The following is a 23,113-nucleotide window of genomic DNA, read 5'->3' on the forward strand; positions in this document are numbered from 1 at the left end:
CAGTTTTGTTAAAAATAATGACATGGTGACGATGTGTTTTATAAAGAGATTTTGGTCTCAAAAACCAACTATTAGTCAACTAGATTTAGTATGTTGGAATAGTATAAAAAATCATTATAGAAATCATTTTGTATTTAGTTTTCAATATTTCTGTGTGTTAAGAATCAAAATGTATTAAATTTTAACTCAAATGTAAATTGTAATTGATAAAAAAAATTAAGTTTTTTTTCTTTTGGTTTTCTTCTTGTTTTGTTGATGCAGATTTGACCAAAGTGAGCGTATGTTGTAGAAGACATGTGAATAAAATGTTTTGTATATTAGCTATTATATGGATATTGAATTAATAAATGCTTGTTTCGATACATTGGTGTTTTCATTTAACTTTTTTTAACCCTTTTAATTTTTTTTATAAGGAGCGATTAAAAACTACTTACTATGCCACAATGTTTTCAGTTTTGTGGTACAGTTTACTAAGAAAACATTTTTCTTTCCGAATTCGGCTTTGGTACAGTAATTTCAAATTATTTCTAGATATGTATCATAATCGTATTTTGTAGTCAAAAAGTATTTTTAATTTACAATTTATAGCCACTTACGTCATCTGTTACGATAATTACAAAACGATTAAGTTTTGCAAATTGCATAATAAAAATCAATACTTTAACAAGACTTAATTTTTGATTATATTTTACAAGTTAAAAAGCTTCGCAATTCCCCTAAAGCCCGATATTTTGCTAGTTGATTAAATTGATCCAAATGTTTTTTATGTTTCTCAAGACGACGTCGTGTAGTAGTTTAACTCAAAGGTAATAAGATTACTTGCGCCTCTCAACAATAGATGGCGATAAAAACATTTTTGACTTTCATTTCTACTGAACGATAGATGGCAATAGGACTATATTTTTAAAATTGAGAAATCTCATTTCTTTTCTTAAATGAAATTTTTAATGACTCAAGTTAGATTAAATCTGTTTTAAAATATATTGCTGTAAGCAACCATGTCACATTTGAATAAATTTAAACCAAAGCATAAAATCGGCTATTACTGCAACAATGATCTACCCCTAAACAAAATGACACTATAAATATAATTATGACAAAACAAAATCAGCGTAACAAATAAATGAATGGAAAGCGAAACGAATTAAATAAAAGATGGCGTCACGTGCGAGCAGTGCGCGCCAAAATATGTGTCAACTGTCGACCGCATGCGCTCGTTAAAAAGTTTTTAAATTATTGCTTAACGTCACTTTTTTAATCTGAATCTTTGTAACAATAGAATTCATTTAGATTAGATATTAAATATTTTATAACGAAATTATTCTCGTATTTCGACTTCAGTAATTAAAAAAAAAATAATCTTAATTATTTTAACACATAATGAAAACAAGTCAAAAAATGCTGGACCACACCAAGACCACTATATTGGTCAGTTACACTAAGTACCTGCCTCTGCCACTGCATTTTGAAGCCTTCAAAGACTAAGTGTAAATCAATAAAGCAAATTTAAAGGCCGCCAACGTATCTGCAGTTTTTCTGGTGTTGCGGATGTCCACGGACGTAGTTCACCACGGTATTCCCAACGTTCATTTGCTCCCTTCTCTTATAAAAAAGTTTATTCATTATCAAGCGAAAACTGGACATGCATACAACACTAATTTTGCTCATCATCGATACTTTGTAACAAATGATTGATTTTTCTAAATTGAAATTTTACAAATTAATTTCTATTATATTGCAAAATAAAAACCATTCATGTGAAACTGGATCTGATCGCTTGTGAAAGCAGAAAGGGATATTTATTTATATTTAGCGTTATTTTGACATAGAACCCTTTGGCAACTGCGCGTGACGAATGCTCGTAATTGCATAAATATAGGTCCCGCTGCGACGCTCCCGCGGGACCCTAATTGTCGTTAATTTGACCATTTATGCACAGCTATTATAATTTGTTTAGAAAATACAATCCTAGTTTTGTATTAACAAAAAGTATTAAAAATCAGAGCTATATTAATTACAATGAATAAGTTAAAATTGTAGAATCTATTAAAAGTATTTTACCGAAGAACGCAGGAACCTACCATAGGTATTATATACTTAAAAGCAGTGTGTTTTTTTCTAAAAAATGTTTTATCTTATTACAATATTAGGAATATGAATATATGTTAAATTTTTAAAAGATTTTCAATAAGTTAATGTTTTTACAGAAATCGACAAAAGAAACAGACAAAAATTATTATTATTGATGTTTGACATGCAATGATGAATATTTATAAAATAACATGAACGCCCTCTAACGACATCGAAGAACGACGAAGAACTAATTAATAATATTAAAAATAAGTTTTTTTTTATATTACGCGCGGACGGAGCCGCGGACGACAGCTACTTATAAATTAAATAGAAAATAAACAACTTATTTACCTTATTACCAAGATACGGCTAATTTATTAATTTGTTTTTGAATGGAAACGTCATAGCAAATAGAAGAGCACTACACACTTACAGTTTTAACTGTACGACTGTTGAATTAAAATTAACCTTACGTAACGAGCTTAAGATCACGAACCACTGTACTATATGTTTTCTTATAACTTTACTATTATGCATAGACAAGCTGTATCCCGTGATTAAAGGTCGCGCGGAAATAAAAAAAAAACGTAGTAAGTGTCCTATGTGTTCTTCCGGACTATGTTCTACATCTGTGCCAAATTTCATTAAGATCCGTTGAGCCGTTACGGAGATACTTTCTAAGAAACATCCATCCATTTAAACATTCGCATTTATAATATTAGTAAGATAATCTTCTTAATATTTGGTTATCATTTTTTTTATCGTTGTATATTGACCATACAACTACATACATCTACACGACCTACATTCATACATTTCACCGTCGTGTAGCGGTTGAATGTAAAATAAAAAGAAAAAACAATTCGATTTTCAAATTAGACACACCCCTTATTCGTTATTGGTCGATAACTTCAGCTATAAATGTAAGATATACCGACACATATGTTAAAGAAAAATAAATCTTATTACCATATAGGTAAAGTCCAAATTATGTTTATTTGTTTGAAAAAGATATGTAACAGAAAGACAATAAAGGTAAGAAGAATGGATTTTTCCCTCCATTGTGAAGAAAACGACGACCGGCATTTGAGTAAAATGAATAATTTGTGAACGAACACTTTTCATAAAATAAAATGTATAAAAAAACATTTATAAACCTTTGATAACGAAAGATACTGTTAGGTTATTTAATTTTAAATTATATATTACATAAGAATTAAATTTTTTCGCACCTGTTCCTATTGTTTTCCTACTTTATTTCGTATAACATCTTACTAATATTATAAATGCGAGATTAGATGGATGGATGTTTGTTTAAGGTACCACCGGAACGGATCAACGGATCTTGATGAAATTTGACACAAACGTTGAACATAGTCTGGTAGAACTCATACGTTACTTATTAAGTTTTTTTTAAATTCCGTGCGGGCGGAGTCGCGGGTGATAACTAGTATTAAAAATACCATACAGTGAATTTGTATTAATTCGGTCAAACTCATAGAATAGAACAAAAACATCTATTTAACCTAAAAGATTATTTTTATGCAAAAATTGTTGTGAAAAATTCATGGACTCGTTACATTATTCAATAGAACCGTAGCGCGCTACGGCGTAGCTCTACGGCATAAGTGGTTACGGAGCTACGAGGGAAGTTACAAAGCTTTTAAGTTTTTTCCAATTAATTTTGCTAACGATATTAATAAACATACATTATATTACATTTTTCCAAATTATAAATATAGTTTGAATAGAGCAATACTTACTATATCTTACTAATATTATAAATGCGAAAGTTTAGATGGATGTATGGATGTTTGTTAGAAGGTATCTCCAGAACTTCTCAGCGGATTGTGATGAAATTTGGCATGAATGTAGAACATAGTCTAGAAGAGTACACAACCTACTTATTTTTTTTAATTCCTCGCGAAGAGAGTCGCGGGCGATAACTAGTTATAAATTTTAATTTCAGTAAATTCTATTCGTTTATTATAAAACTGGTATACATTTGTAGAATATTAAAAATCTCAACTTTAGATTAAACTTTAAAAAAAAAAACATCAAAGTATCAAGAACAGCTTTGTAGAAAAAATCTATTAACGTCCATGAACCCTTTTGTCTCTTGACCTATGAATAAAGACACCCATATAAACTTCTCGATGTACTAATACGGGTCTTACAAAATTATAGAAAAAAATTCAATGAACGAGACACACCTTTACTTTACCTACAACAAGAATCAGATTCGATTAACTACAACTGCACAATATATCTTTGCTAAATGTTTAACGACCAGTTTACAAGACCTCTAGGTGATTCAAAAATCACTTTTATAGCATTTGCGGGAAGAATACGGTACAGGTCAGTGTTTGTTGGTCGCCAACTCACAAAAGCGTGGCTAAAAAGCCACCCCGTGCGCCCGGAAACCCGCCCCTTTCTGAAGAACCACTCCCTTCAAGTCAGTCTGCGTTCAACCTCCAACAGTGACGCATGTGCAAACGAATTCTACATGACATAATTGATATATGAACTAATTGTGTTTCATAATTTTTTTTTTACAATTTTAACATTTAGGTACGGTTATATTTTTTGGTGAAGTGACAATTAATAGTTATGTTTCTTTTAACTTAACGTTAAAATAGCTTAATTTTAACTATTTATAACTATTAGCGTATGATGTACCCAACGGATAATTTAAAACATGGGCCCCTAAAGCTGAACCCGTTCATGACGCAGAAGAACTTAGATCACAACATTATGCTAAAAACGATACAGAATCTATACAACAAAACGAATGCGAACCCTTTTAATATGTCATCACCTTTTCTGGTGGACAACATATTGCATCAACAGAAGACCGCTAACTTCCACAACCAGTATTTAAACCATCAGCTGGAGAACTACGTACTTCAGAGGCAGGACTACGACCGCTCCAGAGAAAATTCTCCAGAGATGGATGAACAGAAAATAAACGAAGAAGATGATCGTCGGGAGTCTATAGATGATTCCAAAACAGAGAACGATGAAGATTCAAAAAGCAGAGACGAAGAAGAAGGTTATTTGAAGAATGAAGCAGTGTACTACAATAACGAATACTATGCTAGAAATGATGCCAGATGTGCGGAGAAAGAGGTACTAAATATACCGAATCTGTCGCGTCGTTGTCAGACGTGTGGAGCTTTCGATTGTCCTCCTTACACCTGTAAGAAGTCGGGGATTCGTCGCCTGGAGGAGCTGGAGAAGCGATTCAACCTGCACGGCTACCAGGAGACTTCAGGTGATGAGGGTGAAGGAGGAAAGGAGAAGTCGTACACCGAGGAAATAGTCAGGAGCTGTGAGGACTACACTGAACAGAAGAAACCTCCACTCAAGTTCAGTGTGAGTGCTATCCTGGGCGATAGAGAGGACACGTCGAGGAATAGCAGTATAAATGGTAAGAAGACTATATTGCTTAATAGTTAATAGTCCGTTTATCCCTTAATATGAATTTAATTGACTTTATGTGATTTTAACTAAGCGGTAAAATTTTTTTCGCCATCTAAAATCTTAGGGCAATTTTCTAATAACCACAAATTAACAATAACGGTTAGATTTGCAACACCTATTAACTCGTCTGAATTTAAAATTATCATGAGATGGAAGTTATGAAGAAAATTTTGTATAAACGTACGTAAAGATGTACGCTTTTTTGTTATAGACATATTAAACGCCAAATCTTTTTACGGTCTCCTGATTTGATTAGAAAAACGACTAAATTGATGTGTCTATAATTTGTAAACTTTTAAAATATTAAATTAGTGATGTCTAGACGATAGATAAAATGTTTTTTATGATCAACTTCCAAAGGGAAATGCTGAATCATCTCACGAAAATTTACCATATCTTTCAGGAATAAAAGTTCAAAGAAAAGATTTTTGGAATCTTTTTCTTTTATAACGTATCATTTTCAAGTGAAGAAGTCACTTTAAACTATTTACGTCTAGAAACATGACGAAGATATTACGACTGCTTGTGTCACGCAAACTTCGATTATTATCAGTTAAAATTTATTGACATTTGTAGTCCGTCGGGAACTTAGAATCAACACTCATATTTTTAATTACAGTAAAAATAATCCAATGAATGTTGTTGGAAAAATTATAATTTAACATTAAACTTTTTCCCCATTTACAAAATGTAATAAATTTTCACAAAAACAAGACTATAGTATTGTAACACATTTTTATTAATCTGTTCAAAGACTTAGTATTTTCTGTTTCAAGACAATGATTATGGTTCTAAACTGCCAGTTATAGTGGTCCATTGGTCATGTATTTAACGCAACAGTTCAAAACTTACTATGATATTTTACGTAGTATGCAAAAGCAACTACGAGTATAGGCAACCAGATTTTAACAGTGGTAGACGCCAGCAACATCTGTTGCACGTATGTGCCGACTCGCCCGGTGCAATACTACGACTACACAGAAGACAGGCGTGAAGTGGAAGTAATTCCGCTTTTCATCTGAGGATTGTTCCCAAATGCCTAATTTCAGTCTTCTCTCCTTTACCATGCTTTTCTTATAAGGAAAGGATAGGAAAGAGAGTGAAATTGGTGGAGTTAAAGACACATAGGAAGGGTAGGCAACGCATCTGCAAATGTAGATGTCATGTGCAACGCTCGCTTCGCTATTTCAAGGAAATCAAGTGGACGCTTGCTCCGTTGCCACCTTATGATAAAAAAAAACCGCAATTTATCGTTATTAACAAATTTGAATTTATTTTTAAGTAAAAGTATTGACTTAGTATATGTATAATACCTCTAATACTAGTTATAATATAACTAGCCTTTGCCCGCGACTCTATTCGCGCGCCATTAAAAAAAACGTTATATGTAGCCAATGTGTTCTTCCACACTATGTTCTACAACAGTGCCAAATTTCATCAAGATCCGTTGTGCCGTTCTGGAGATACCTTCATACAAACAAACATCCATCCATCTAAACATTCAGATTTATAATATTAGTAAGATTTATCTGTTTATGAAATTTTACCTGCTATTTATTGGCCCTCACGACTTCGCTGCGTTGTCAGTTGATATGTCACTTATGTCAAAAAATGATGACAACTGTGTGATACCCACTAGTTATGTAACGTATTTTTCAATAAAAACAATATATTATTTAAAGCTAGATTCAGCTAAAGTAACAACATAAACACTAGTAAAACAATAAAGACAATTTTACTACTTACGTGCCTCAGTTATTACCTATTTCTGCTTTTGTATCTCCAAAATGGCAGTTAAAGATAGACGCGTATGTCCTTTATTACAATATTTTTATTATCTGTGCTCACAATATGCCCCTAATGGCTCGCTAAAGAGACAATGAAAAAAATATATTAATAGAGAAATAGAGCCGACATCAATAATAAAATAATAAAGCAACTTTCGTCCAAGAAAGCGTTAAGAAAAGGACATATTAATTTCGTTCTCGGACCCCCCCAAACGTTTTGTCACTTTCTTACAAATTGCGAACTGTATGATGCCGTCTCTCTCCCGCCCCCGCGCTTAAGTGTCCCACCAGATGTTGCCAGTTTTATTGAAAAAGTCGGCGGCCATATTGTGACTTTCTGCTAGTGAATTAAGATGTAGCATCGGATAGAGAAAATTGTTATTGCTCATAGAAAATTACATTAATAGCACGTTAACGCAAACTGTTATTACATTATTTTCTTTAATTAAATGTCGACTTCATTCGTCTGAAAAGTTTAATTCGTTAAGCTTGATCGTATTTTAATAAAAAATAATCTATTCAAAGGATTTTTTAGTTTAAATTGATTTTTAAGAATTTGTTTTTGTTGTTGACCCTTGTCATAAAAATGTTACGAATCACTTTTATGTAATCACAAGCTTCAAGAATGAACATATAATAAGAGAGACTATTCTCAAATAAAAATAGATTGTTTGTTTCTTCCAGTTTAATTTAAAAACTACTAAAAAAAAAAACAGAGATATATTGAATTCTTTAACTTATAGGTACGAAGGCTAAGAGAAAAAGATTTTTTAACAACGTTTTTTCTTGCGTATTCTAATAATCCAGGTAAAAAAAAACTTCGTTGCAAATGACATACTACCACTATATTGTTATGCAAACTTAGAATATCAAAGCGATACATTTCAAACCGATATTACAAATATTCACACAGCGCGATATAATATTATGCATTTCGGTCCCGAAGGCCCATATTAACATGTCATCGGACGCCATATTGCCGTAATATTCCAAATTCGAATTCTCTCGCGATTCCGATCCGTACAACAACATAGTGCACTTGGAAAACGATATCTTAGCTAAAATAGACTTTAAACAGTTGACGTAAGAGTCATTGTATCTTGTTCGAGTGTATCAATAAGTTTGCACAAGTTTATATAACTCGAAGTGAGTACTTTTTTACGCGAATGCTATAAAGTGTAAGCGGAGATGTTAGATGCGATAAATCGTTTCGAGAAACTTCGATTCGATTATCCAATGGGCGGAATTTAGGCGAATTATTACGGAGTCCGGACCGACAGGCTGATTGTTACCCAGGTGGACTTTATCGTTATTGTTATTCAGGGTTAGATGATTTTGATGAAGACTGTTTGCATTTATTTTTGGAATTCAAAGCGTTATTAAAGACTTGCCGTGGATATATGTTATGAATTGATTGGTAGTTAATAATATTTTTTTTTTGAATACACAAAAAAGTTTTTAATATCAAATTTTAACACAGCGTTGAACTTGATAATTTATTTTTACTAATTTTTTTAAAGAATTGAAAGCTTATAAATTTAACAAAATCCTTTTAATAAATGCCTCTTATTGCAAAGTAAAATCATCCAACCATCGAAGGACCAACTTTAATTCCATGTAACGTTATTTTTATAAAGTAATTAGTTGTCGCCCGCGACTCCATCCGCGCGCAGGTAAAAAATGGGGGGGGGTATGAAAAATAGATGTTAGCCGATTCTCATACCTACTCAATATGCTCACAAAATTTCATGAGAATCAGTTAAGCCGTTTCGGAGGAGTATGGCAACGAAAACTGTGACACGAGAATTTTATATATTAGATATTTTTCAATTAGATTAATACCGTTACAATAATTAATATGAGTGCTTTGAGTGGATGAAACTGTACTTAGCTTTCAAGTAGGCACTTACTAAACAAATGTAGGGGCACTCCCAAACTGATACACTCCGCGCTAACTCGACCGCAGACGAGATGGGAATAACAACGAGCTATAGCCCAGAGCGCCTGCGGTTTCACAATTTAACGTGTGCAAGTTTATCTGTATTTTTAAAATCGAAAATGACAAAACGTGATTTTTTTTTAACATCATGAGAAACTATTATACCTGTTATTGACGATTTCTTGTCGTTTCTTGTTCTAATAAATTTCGATTAAGTTTACGATTACATTAAAGAAAAGACCCTTAGTTTGCATTTAGTATAGATTGCTATGATCCCTAATATAGAATTAAATCGGTACTTCATAGTCGTTAGTTTTCAAACTAATCATCCTTAAACAGACAAATTATATCATTTAAATAAAGTTTAAAATAATAATACTAAAGATTTAATAAAGCTTGATTTATTAATATCATATACAAATTTGAAATCAACTCGTGTGATATTAAAAGCACAACATCACTTAAATATTACCAATCGGATCCACGAGAGTTCCTCATGCAATTTGCGAGGCCGAAAACAGATTTCAATAAACCGAACGGGTCCCCTCCGAAATCAATTATTTTCACACTTTCCCGCGTAAAAATTGGCGCCGAATCGCCGTGACAGCCGCCGCCCGCCGCCCGCCGAGCAAAGGCCCAGTCGATCGTTCCGCGAATAGCAGTTAATTAAATAGCGCTGTTATTGCTTTCGCCGTTGATTATTTCGCTGTTTATATTATTGAGTTATTATTTAACGGTAAATCTACTTTTTATTGCATAAAGATAGCAGCTATAAATTTTATTTTTAATTAATGTAATACAACACTGCCATAAATGTTATTTTTAATAATTTTTATAATTCATCAATTAAAAACCATAATCAAATTATTATTATAAATAATTGTAGACGGACAAATATTTCATACTTAACTAGCTAAGAGTACATTTATTTGTTTTATTTGAGGTTTTTAAACGCTATAAAGAATAGTTTCAGCGTACCCTGAAAGAATATTTTTAATTAATTAAGAAACGGCTTAACTCACGTTTTGATCTTCCGGTGGCGGCACCGACTACGCGGTCGCGTCGCGTCTCGCACTCAAGTCCGCGAAGTCTTCGGATTAAACACTCGCCCTGAAGATGGACCCCCGATGGGTCCGAAACTAGTCGGTGCCGCCACCGGACGATCAAAACGTGAGTTAAGCCGTTTCTTAATTAATTAATTATGATGTCTCACGAAAGTTTAAACAATTTAAGAATATTTTTTTTAAATCTTTTCAAATTAAACAAATGTATGTACTAAAAAAATATTTTAAACTTAACTATTGATCAAAAGCCGGTTCAAAGCCGTTAAATAAAAGTATCTTACGCGTAGTGTAACAATTAAACGTAATGTAACACGGTGTTGCGGCAGCCGCGTGTCGTGTGCATGACAATATTATGTTTTATCTGTCGGCTTGCCGCAGGTGGGAGCCGTAATTACCAAACCAACCGCCATGTTCATAATGTCAACCATTATATCAAATTGCAACTAAAATAAATAATAACTAAACTATATTACGAAATAATAAATATATGTTCCTTGTTTTTTTTCATCTATTTTTGCTGAAAGCATTTTTTTATAGATTTTATAGGTGATCACTATGTCGTAAAAAGTATTTATTGCGTAATCCAGTAAAACAAATTTATAGTTTATCGAATAATCGTCCGTGGGCGTGACACAAAAGTTGCCAGTATAAAATTAACTATCACAACGAAATCCCAACAATAAACAGTTATTAAAAAACATGTCCAAACAATGCATTCATAGCTAATATTATTTTAATACAAATCCCTAACAAATTGGGGTAAGTCAGTGTAGGATAAAAAAGATTCCATCTATTGTATGGGTCTTCGTTTTTACCCCTGTTTATCTTGGTAAAGATTTAGTTATTGTTAGGTTGGCATTATGGTGAGTATTTTATTGCGATCGCATTGTGGAAATGATGCGAGAAGGGATTTAAGGTTTTTTTATGCGTACCGTTGTTGTCTCAAGTGTGCGTTCTTGTTTTTTTACTTTGTGATGCTCAATTCGTTACTTTTAAAAATTTGATTAAGCGTAATAAAGGTCGTTGTAAAAATTTTGAGAACATCTTCTATTGTTTAATTTATTTTGCTCGTTTACTGGTTTCAGGGTTTAAGTCAATGGTTACAAATTGTAAATACATACTACTAAGTAATCTAAGGATCTAAATGTACACGTAGCTACTTTTTACAAGAAATTAGTATATCCTATATTTCATTTGTGCTACTATTTTTTTTTAATATGTTCGTTTCATTACACTGCTTAAAAACAATTATTTTAACCCAAGAACTTGAAGTATTGCGATTGGTTAATGTTCAAGGAGATTTTACATATTTTTGGTGTAATGGCATTAAGAAAAAAGAAAAATTTAAAATTTTGAAAAAAGAACATATTCTTAAAATCATTGTATTTTTGATTGTCTTTTCTATTCATGTTTCTCAAATTTTAAATGAGTTTATCATATACATTTTGGACCTTCGAGCCGGATATTTTACAAGAACAATGAATACTGTTGAGTTGGTTATAAGTAACGGGTTTAAGTACAATTTTTAAAATTTACTTACGACTATTAATTACGCTAAATATATTTATATATGAGGAGTAAGTAACCAATAATCGAATAAAGACATTCGCCTTCGGCGGTACTTTTCTCCAATTAATAAAATAATTAAAATCACCGTCGGCTTACGTAGAGGGCGCTGTGGGCGCTCGAGGGCGAACTTTTCCGCCGCGACGCCTCCCTTAGCCCTTAATATCTTCGGAGGGCTCTCGGGTTTTCCCTTTTCATTATAATATTATTTCGTATTAGGAGAGGACTTAATTTTTTTCCCATGTTAATCGGTACAGTCAGAACGATTATTAAAAAATCGTTTTCAATATTTAATAACTAAAGATTTTGTTCCCGCCGCTAATTCATAGAAGTATTATATATATACATAGTTTGAACTGATATATACATAGAATATAATTATAATAATAACTAAAAGAATTATATATTATACTAAAGAAATCAATAAGCTCGATTGACCCGACTCTACCTCTGTGACACTGCAGAAGGATAAGGCGGTAAGATATCAATCTTGCTCTGACTTCTTATTAATATTATAAATGCGAATGTTTTGATGATTGGATGGAAGTTTGTTTGAAGGTATCTCCGGAACGGCTCAACGGATCTTGATAAAATTTAGCACAGATGTAGAACTTAGTCCGGAAGAACATAGGCTACTTATTACGTTGTTTTTTTGATTCCACGCGGACGGAGTCGCTAGAGTAATACTATAAATACGAATGATTGGATGGATGGATGGTTGTAGCATATGTTACGTAGCATTTTAAATCCATTTACCTTCAAATTAATTCCATTTAAGGATCGCAAAAGAAATAGAAAAACCTAAGCAATCCATTTTTGTGTCCCCTTCCATACAATGTAATGAAAATCCTCTTGTTTTTAATGCTATTTTCGATTAAGGATTAATTATTGGGTTCGGGTGTAAATAAATCAAATATAATAAAACATTATAAGCATATTGCTATTATAAAGCAAGGTGTAGTCAGCTTCTCGCGCCTGCCGCACCACTGCCGTATCAGCATAGGTAGTTTAAATTAATACCGGAGAGTCAAAAACAAAATGCTTTGAACGTGATTAATGGCATTACAAAGGCTATACAATATATTAGGGCGGGTGTGGCTTTGACAGTCGGGGTGGTAAGAAATCGCAGGGGTGTATAGCCTGTGGTCCAAGTTAAAAGCGATACGATACTCTAATCATAATTATTTTTAGTACGTGTTTTATTGTTACTTTGAGAAACTATATTAATAAGACCATCATCAGTTTTAGGAAATACTAGTAACCTGGGATTGGCAAAACTTTTTATTTCTATCTGTCATACACTAGTACCCTTCCCAATAATGTCTCGTCTATAAGTGGAGAATCATCGTAAGATATATGTAGAAATCGCTACCGCTTATGTCTTGTACCAAGACAAACAATCGAGAACAGGCTCCGGTACTGTTTGTAATGGCGTTGTAATACGATTAGGGTGTTTAGCGTAGAACTGCACGGTTTTATGACGAGCTGAGGCGTCTTTAGTTAATCGAGTCTACACGAGTTGACTTAATTACAACATACAATAAAACTGATTCGTCTATTAAGATGATAATTTCAATCATTTTTATACCTCCCTTATTTTATATTTTTTTCTCTATCTCTCTGCCTAGTTCGTATCCCATATGGTAGTGGGGTTGGACCAGCTTTTGTTGTTAGTTTCATCCACTTTTCTTGATTCTCGACATCTTCATCAGAGACTTGAAAGTCACTCATGTCTTTCAGCACGATACATCTTTCCACCTTATGTTTTAATTCTGATTTGATTAATTCCTTTCAGATGTTTTAACTGCATTCTAAAATACATAAAATTCATTATATGTGTTGTAATATTAGCGTATTCATTGTTTAATTTTTTATTCAGGGCCGATTTAACTAAACATATAGTACATATGTTGAATACATGATATTAACAAGCATTAATCTGTATACATCTTAGGAGAGTTAGAATAAGTTGTATTTGGTAATTTCTTCGCTATATTGTAAACTAGCTGTCGCCAGACACCGTCTGCGCATCATTAAAAAAAACTTAATAAGTAGCCTATGTGTTCTTCAAGATTATGTTCTACATCTGTGCCAATTTGCATCAAGATTTGTTGAGCCGTTCTGGAGATACATTCTAAAAACATCCATCCATACATCCAAACTTTCACATTTATAATATTGATTTTTTTAATAGATAAGTCTAATTCGAAATTATTTTTTTCAGACTACAGACAACCGATGATGGGCAACCCGTGGCCGATCGCGAAGCCAATCGCCAGCAGACCGATTCCAGTGCAGCATCAGCATTTGCAGCATCTCCTCGCGCATTGTCACCATCCTTATCTAGCTGGTGAGTGTTACCAATTATTAACACATTCTGTGCTGTGATTTCTTCGCTTTAAAGGAACTCGCCAAGCCCAAAAAACTTGGGACTACAATCAAAGTCAAACCGTCTAGATAAGTAACTTATTTACTAAATAAAGGTAGCAATAATTAATTAGTAATCTCTGATTTATTTATATAGTAACCCTGAGCAAAAGAAACCCTGAGCTGTGACTATAGTGTCAATAAGAAATCCATAAAAATCCGTAAAAATCCTCTGCTGGTTTAATATGCGATGAACGTTTACGGGAACATTTTCTATTCTAAATTTTGATTGTAGATAATAAAAGACATGAGTGGCATAAAGATGGTTACCTTTGCCTCAATCTTCAATATTTATTTTAAAAAACGAACAATACGAACAAAGGAACTATTCAGAAATATCATAACCTCAAATTTACCAATTGCTAATGCGCCAAAAACGTTTTTCGCTCGATTTCATTCGATGATGGATATTGTGCGAATTAGAAAAAATATGAATAGAAGCTTTAAACGCAACCAGCTTATCTTTAAACTTTATTTAGATAAAAAAAAAATAATTGACATTTCCGACAGAGATTTCGATTACTTCTATCAACATAAGAGGACTATTTACCAACTCTAGGAATACTATTAACAGTTATCTTCGTTCATAAAGTTTTTTTAAAGTTATTTTATATAGAAGAAAATAGAAAAAATGGTGATATTTAAAACTGATAATTATAATATAAAATAGATGTTTTTAACAAACCAGCTTTATCCATCACTAGTTGTGGTCGCGACTCCGACCGCGCAAAATTAAAAAAAAAACATTAATTAGTAGCCAATGTGTTCTTCCAGACTATGTACTACATCTATGCCAAATTTCAGCGAGATCCATTCAACAAATCAAACATCCAAACTTTCTCATTTATAATATTAGTAAGATTGTAAGATTGACGCTCGCTTCAACTGTTTATTTTGTGAGCTAAGCTCGAACGTCGAGCGTGCTTTTATTTTATTTGCCTCTCAAATCAAGCGTGCAGGCTTCACTAGATCCGTTGTTATTTTATAACCACGAAACTGTTATAGCAGTTACGAACAGTTAAAAAATCTACTAATAACTATAGCTAATGTCGTGCTCGTGTTTTCAACAGTGAAAGTATTTTTATCTATTATATTTTTATTTTAAATCGGTTCAGTAGTTTCGGAGCTTATTCAATACCAACAAACAAATAATAAAATCTTTCCTATTTATAATATTAGAAGTATAAATAAATGTTACGCGATAACATAACGTTACAATTGAGATTATAACTGAGGCTTAGTGTCATCATGAAATTATATTGGATGTAGTTACAATATTTATTTATTTTATTTTAAGACATTTTTTTATTTCTTTAAAACAATTGTTTTATATTTATAAGAAAATAAATATACCTGTGAAAGTACATAATGCTGAAGTTACTTAATATTAAACAGCCTAGCCTATAATTAGTAACAAATAATCACGTTATGATTCGAAATGATTGTTTTACAGTGAAATAGATGCTATTTGATACTTGATTATTTAACAAACTTTATCTAACAGGTTAGATTTTTATTACATTAATAATCAGATGGATTATTGTTCACAGTACGACCGGCGCAAGCGCATACTCAAGTCTTTCCTCTCCCCGGAGGATTCCCCTGGGCGCATAGTTCGAGAGGTGAGTTGGAATGTTCATTTTATTAACAACTAGCTGTTGCTGGCGACTTCGTCGGTGAAAAGTATCTAAAAGTCCCGGGAATATCGGTCCAGCCGTTTCAGAGTTTATCCGAAACAAACACGGTTTTGCGGACAGACAGAAATTAAATAAAAAATTGATAAGCAATGCAAACACATCATGTGCACGAAATGTGCAATTTTTCGTAATACATACGGACATTTCAATTTTATTAATTGTATAGATATAGGTAGGATATTAGAAAGGCTTTAGAAATTGGAAGAATAGGAGTTAACTGGCGGTTGCTAAGTACATGCCTTAACCTTGGTTTCTAAGACTAAAATCACTGTATAAAACAAATCCTCGTCCAAAATCAAACAAATCTATGACAAAACCGACATAACAATATGTTTTATACAGGGTTTTTGGTCTTAGAAACCAACGATTAATCTATTATCTAGTAATATTTATAGTATCTCACTGGAAACCTTCCGCATCGCATAACTATCAAGGAAAATAAAGCAGGCACATCCTGCCGTAGTAACAAATGTTTAAGTCATAAAGTTAAGAGCAACTTTAAAAGGCTTTCTTCAGTTTTATAAGTGTTCCGAGGCCGTCGGATTCCAGCAATAAATGAAAAAAAAATAAGGAAACCTTTTTTTTAAACTTGTACCATGTGACAGTTATGTCAAATGTCATATATTTTTAAGGTAAACCAAGACGTGGTATGATGCGACGTGCTGTCTTCTCAGACTTGCAACGGAAAGGTCTGGAGAAACGTTTCCAGGTCCAGAAGTATATCTCTAAGCCTGATCGGAAGAAGTTAGCGGAGAAATTAGGCTTGAAGGACAGCCAGGTATGTTTCTGATTAATTCATGATTTTTTTTTATAAAATTTTATGCAATAATATGTACCTATACTAAAAACCAACGGCTAAAAAATAAAAAAACAAAATTTTATGACTTTTACTACCTAAACGACAATTTTATCTTTTCTAGTCTGTGTAGTCATAGAAGAAAAATATAACTAAATAAAATAGTAATTAATTTAAAAAAAAATACCTAGGTATAAACAGAGCATAAAACGCAATCTTAACCCGCAAGGAAAAGTTGACGGAACTGAAACGCGCGCGTAAACGTTCGCCTCTAGGGGAAGTAGTAACTGGGGTGTTACAAAAAATTGTTACCCCAAGGGTATAATAGAAGGGAGGGGTCTGTCAGACGCAGGCGGCTAGGGGTGGAATGTTTCCGCCCCTAGCGCCCGGGAAAGGACGCTTTAAAACAATTACCGGCTCCTGAACTCGATATTTGCATTTTGAATCTGTGCGTGCAACCATAGAGTTCGATTAGGTCTTTTTGTTGGCTGAAAGGGTGGCGCCTTTTCCACGCGACTGTGGAGCCATTTTTGACAGTTTTTGTTTGTTTTTTAACACGGGTGAAAATTTTGCTTAAAGTTAATTTGATGTGGTGTTCATTTAATTTTTTAATCACTTTTAAGCTTGTTATTATTTTTAAATTGGCTGTTCGATTTGTAATTAATATTTTGATGTAGTTAAGTATACATTAGGCGTTCTAATAATCTTCATAATAAATAAATCTGAAAATTAACTGGTAACATTAATAGATGTAGGTATATTTTTCCTGTCTCTTTTTCAGTCATCAATATAACAGTATTTAAAAGCAAGTTTTAACATTAGTACTAGTATAAGACAAAACAAATTTAACCCGGGAATTAACTATGGTTTTGTTAGACGGCATATCTCATGAGTACGATAAGCCACGCTAATTATCTGCCCTCTTTGTCCCGGCCCGGCCTCCCCGCCTACGATTACAAATCAAACTATACCCCTAATCACAGATTAAATCAACCATTATGTGTTTTTAAACTTTATTGCCAGTGTCAATTAATATTAAATTAGACAAACAAATGTTATGTTTAATTAATCTGTATTTAAAAAATAATTTTATCATGATGTATAAGATGAGCGTGTGAATATTTAAAATATCGCAAAAAATATAGTTACATACAAAAAACACTTTTATAATAATAAACTTTCGTAAATAACTTCATATCCCTTTTCACATGTCAATAAGCACAACAAACGGGGTATATTACAAAGAAAATAAAACGTATGAAAATGTGGCGCGCAGAAAATTGCCCGCCAAAAACATTCGACCTATCGTTCTGAAACCAATAAAACGTAACGGCCGCAAAAATGGCGCGCGAAACAAAAAGAAAATACAACGTAATGACGCCATAAATATACAAAATATCATTTTGTGTCTCAAGACGACTGAATCCCGTACGGGGAGGTTGGGGATGGGTGGGCACGAAAGAGACGGGCATAACGTAGGTGCGCGTCTTACCCTACCCTTCTATTGGACGGTTTGTATTGAATAAAAGTGTTGCTCGGGCCCGCATTGGTCGTTGGGCTTTTAACCTTTTTTATTTGCGTTCGGAAACGTTTTTTTTTGTACGATATCTGATTTTTATAGCATACTTGTGAGCAGGTTTAGCTTTTATTGAATGTTTTTGTATTAGGTCTACTGTTTGACATTTCGAATATATTTTTATGGATTACGTTGTTTGTAATTTGATAACTCGGTTTAGTTGAGATAATAAAGTCTTCCTTTCGTAACCCAATTGGTATAAAGAGAGACAGCAATACTTAGGATTATTTTGTTTTCCTTCTCAATTGACAAAAGAATATGTAATAATATTGATATTCTATTTCGTAACTTACACTATTTAGTTAATATCTTATTTAATTTTAATGTAAATACCACACAATTCTTTATTAACCGTCTACGAGTTCGCGTCCCATGAATCTGATTTTCGGACTCGCATTCGAAATTTGAAATATTCATATTAGAATGAATATTCAAACGGGGCCCGTGTTTACATTCACGGCGTTCCAATTTCAAATATTAGCATTTATTTATTTTGAATGCGTACTTTTTGTTGGCGCGGTTTTCGGCCAGCCACCATGATTGACAGCACTACATTGCATGTTTGTTTTTTATCTGCGATATGTCAATATTCTATTTGTACAACGGTACGGGAATTAAAATAAAATTAATTTGAATACAACTTTTAATTTTAATATTTCAATGCATGTTTACAACCCTATCGTTTTATTGTAATATTTAAAATATACCTATCACAAATGATGTGCCTGTGACATCTGCAATGTTTGCATATTGTGCTAAATGTAAATTACATTTTAAATTAATTTTTTTTCGAACTTACGCCAGCAACCGCAAGGAAACGACAGTCTCAATTAAAACGTTTTTAAATACTTGATATAATTTTTTAAAAACACTCATGTTTTATTATCATGTTTTTTTCTTTAACATAATTAATTTAGTATAGGGCATTCTTAAATATTATTAAAGTTTAACAGTTACAATATTCATTTTATGCCACATTCTAAAATAATGTTAGTGTTTTTTATTCCCATAAATAGAAAACAAATGGCAACACATGAGATGTGTCATCGCGGACTGTTGCTACTTCCCGCCCGGGCCCCGCACCCCAATCATCCGCTCAGTATCACTTATTCCGTATAAATTGTAATAAAAGTGAATATGTCAAAAAGTAATTAATTCTCAGGCAAACCCTCGTCTCTTGATAGTGATGCTATGTAAATACATCGATATCCTTTTGTAAAATTATCGATACTTGTACCTACTTATAGCACTAGTAATAAATGTCCCCAATTTTCTTCTATCATTTTGTATTATTGTACCAAATTTTGTGGCTTTAAAAATCAAATCACTCCGACTATATTTAGTGAAGAATAATGAACGGTCTTAAAAATGATATTTCTAAGATACGGTACTAATGATTACTATATTTAGGATTAGTTGAGGTTTAATTTCATTATAATCATCGTTTCTGTATCCACTGCTGGACATAGACACTCTTTCCCACCTTACGATAATAATTAATTTATGAAATATTTTCGACTGTTTTATCGATACGAAAACACAACACTAGCAAGTAGAAGGGGCTGGCGTCAGCTGCCTTCGGCGTATTGTCGCGGCCCTTCAGCGCAACGTGTCGTCCCTGCCTCCGCGGTCAAGACGGCGCTCTTGTTTTATATCGCTGATAAATTACGGATCCACCGCAATCCTAGTTTGTTTTGTTGAAATAATTGTTTAACTGTTTTCATTATATCTATCTCTTTCGCACATGTTTTTCTAGCTTTGCCTGAATCGTGATGGTAGAGTAGTAAAGAATTGACATATAACTAGGACAGAATATTAACTATAACCTAGGCAATTCAATTCGTACTGTTAATTCTTAATGAGTTAAAAACTAGTACTTAAGGTGATGAGTCATAGTCGAAGGTTTTAAGCGGTTTCAAAATTATTTGCAAACATTGAATTCTTGTAAAATAATTTGCCAAAATCCGTCTTATAGCTTCATACTATGCACCCTACATTATAATCTGTTAATATCTTTAGTTAAAACATCTTAATTCGTATTGCTTTTTTCTACAATACATTAACATCTGCCTTTCTGACGACATCATTATCAATCGTCTATTTTAATTTTTGACGTATCACGATTACGCAATTATAACGATTCAATTCTTCAACAAAGATTCAATAAAAGAAATCGATCGTTCGATATTTAAAAGTTTGACAAATGACGCGCGCGGCACGAAGGCGCGAATCGCTCGGTAACCGATTGGTTCCGGCGCATCGCGCCATACGATTTGTCATTTCCGTTTCGGATATTCTTTTTAAATTTTTATACGCATTGAGAGACTGTTTAGTATTTTTAAAAAGAAACTTGACGTTAGATACGATTATGTGTGAAAATTATAATTGACTTGCCCAAGGAATCCGTCCGCGCGAAATTAAAAAAAAACTTAATTAGTAGCCTATGAATTCTTCCAGACCTCCTCTTCTGGAGATACCTTCAAACAAACATCCATCCATCCATCTAAATATTCGCATTAATAATATTACACAGCATCTTTAAATTAGCTGTGTTGGGTTGTACTATCAATTAGCTTTAAAGAGCAATATGAACATTTTAACATTTACTTTTTTTATATCTATATGTTGAGTTCAAGATAACAAAATAAAATTTCATAACACAAAATGAAAATGTCACGCAATAAATGAACCTGGTGACAATGACAAAAATATATTGAACGATTTATCATATTCGGCCATTCATTTGTGGGCGACGTTGACGTGTGTCATTGATTCATACTTGACATCACGCCCGTTTTGCTTTGCTGTTAGAAGTACAAAAAGATACAGACAGACATAGTGTGATGGAAATTACTAATATGGCAATAAGTAACAGTCTTTAATGGACATCTCAATTAGTTATGTATCGTTAAATTGCACGAAATGCATTTGCATACGTTTTTAGGTTACCTAATCACGCGACTGACGTGTCTAGTATTAAAAATCAACTTTTATTTCAGTGCCTTTATTTGAAATTCTCGACTCAAATACATTATTGAGTATCAAAGACCTTTACTCAGAAACTCGGCCTGGCGGACAGATAGACAAAATTTTGGAAAAATTTGTTTTTTCGTTAGTGCGATATAGATTGTTTCTGTCATGCTATAAAACTGTACGTAGTAGGAATGCTGTGTTAATTTCACGATTAAAAAAACCGATGACATTTCACTATGAAATTCTATTTCGCTCCTGACATTAGAGATTGTTAATCAAAAGCAAAAATAAGCCAGCATTTTTTTTCGCTTGCAAGGCACAGGAACACCCGCGTACAGCCACGCCTTCTACCATCAATAAAACGCTCTGGCAGCAACACAATACGCGGGTACGGTTTATGCCGAAAAAATATTAGGATTTTACCCAAAAAAAATTGGCCAAAACGAGGAATCGATGAAGTAAAAAAAATATAAATGGTTTTCGCGCCCTTTTTAATGTTAATTCTAACGATAATGACTTGTTTTTTTTATTATTATCGCCATCGATTCATTGTTTGTACAGTTACATGGTCTCCGTAATGTTATGACTTTAGTTTGCCAAAAAACTAACGTTTTTATCCTATCAATAAAGTTTCTACACTTAAATCAGATTATTTCAAATGTTAAGTGTGTAATTAAAAAAGGTCTAGACCTAAAGTTCTTTTTTTCCTTCTGGTCAAAACTAGAAAATGTTAAATTAATAATATTAAATTGACACGATAAGGCCAACCAAATATTTAGCTATAAATAGTAAACAATATTTCTTATTCTCAGGTAAAAATTTGGTTCCAAAATCGTCGCATGAAGTGGCGCAACTCTAAAGAGCGCGAGCTCTTGGCTTCGGGCGGCTCGAGAGAACAGACTTTACCCAACAAGAACAACCCACATCCAGATCTATCCGATGCGGAGGCTGATAAATCCAAAATGTCTCCACTTTCACCTATAAACGAAGAGCAGTGTGGTGAAAAGAACACAATGTTCGCCGCGTCGTCCAGTCAAAATGACAGTTACCGTTATGAGGACAAAATGGCGACCGGTTCAATGTTTTCCCGCGAAAATTATTCAAACATGGAGGACGGTGAAGATTTTGACAGCGACGCGAGCGCCTCCGACGAAGAAATAAATGTAACTTGACCTGTTTTAGATGAAATTAAGATTTATTATGAATGTAAATTATTTTCAGTGTAAGTTATGTAATAATCTGTAACCTATTGTAAAATAAAAATAATATTTCGCTTCGCAATCAATTAATATTAATCATAAATTAGTGCAGAAGAATTGTGTTAAAATATAAGCGAAATAAATCTGTAACTGTGTTTTGGAACTTTTAATATAAGTTTGTGAACTTTATTAATTTAAAAATCCTTACAAACCAAAAATTAAATAATGTTATGTTTGTCAGAAATATATAACAGACGTCTTTTTACATTATATATTCGTATATCCGTCCCTTTGTCCCATTATTTTACGATTTACCTTTCATATTCTCACAATTCTATTAAAGTAACTTTTATAACAATTACTGAATACATAAGTAATAAATTGTACATAAAAATAATTGTATAGGAAATTAATTTTAATATGATTAATAAATCATGGCCATTTAGAAATAATTTCCACTTAAAAACAGATTAAAAAAATGGACAGCGAACTACTTTGTTACGATAAAATCTTTATTACAAAGAAAAGCAATA

General features: G+C 32.8%; 1 protein-coding gene across 1 annotated transcript; it reads left to right on the plus strand.

Annotated features, from left to right (window-relative positions):
- The first annotated feature begins 4,746 nt into the window (after positions 1-4,746).
- Positions 4,747-22,553, plus strand: LOC106708281. The gene is made up of 5 exons (XM_045682700.1): positions 4,747-5,503; positions 14,137-14,262; positions 15,890-15,961; positions 16,669-16,814; positions 22,194-22,553. Exons 1-5 carry the CDS (start codon positions 4,747-4,749, stop codon positions 22,551-22,553), a joined length of 1,461 nt encoding a protein of 486 aa, XP_045538656.1.
- The last annotated feature ends 560 nt before the right edge of the window (positions 22,554-23,113 follow it).

This window comes from Papilio machaon, chromosome 19 (genome assembly GCF_912999745.1).
Source record: "Papilio machaon chromosome 19, ilPapMach1.1, whole genome shotgun sequence".
Taxonomy (NCBI): domain Eukaryota; kingdom Metazoa; phylum Arthropoda; class Insecta; order Lepidoptera; family Papilionidae; genus Papilio; species Papilio machaon.

Excerpts from the sequence above, each read along its gene's own strand:
- LOC106708281 (XM_045682700.1), top strand. The coding sequence starts at position 4,747 with ATGTACCCAACGGATAATTTAAAACATGGGCCCCTAAAGCTGAACCCG. Across the intron at positions 5,504-14,136 it reads GAGGAATAGCAGTATAAATG|ACTACAGACAACCGATGATG; the intron begins GTAAGAAGACTA and ends TATTTTTTTCAG. Across the intron at positions 15,962-16,668 it reads CTGGGCGCATAGTTCGAGAG|GTAAACCAAGACGTGGTATG; the intron begins GTGAGTTGGAAT and ends TATATTTTTAAG.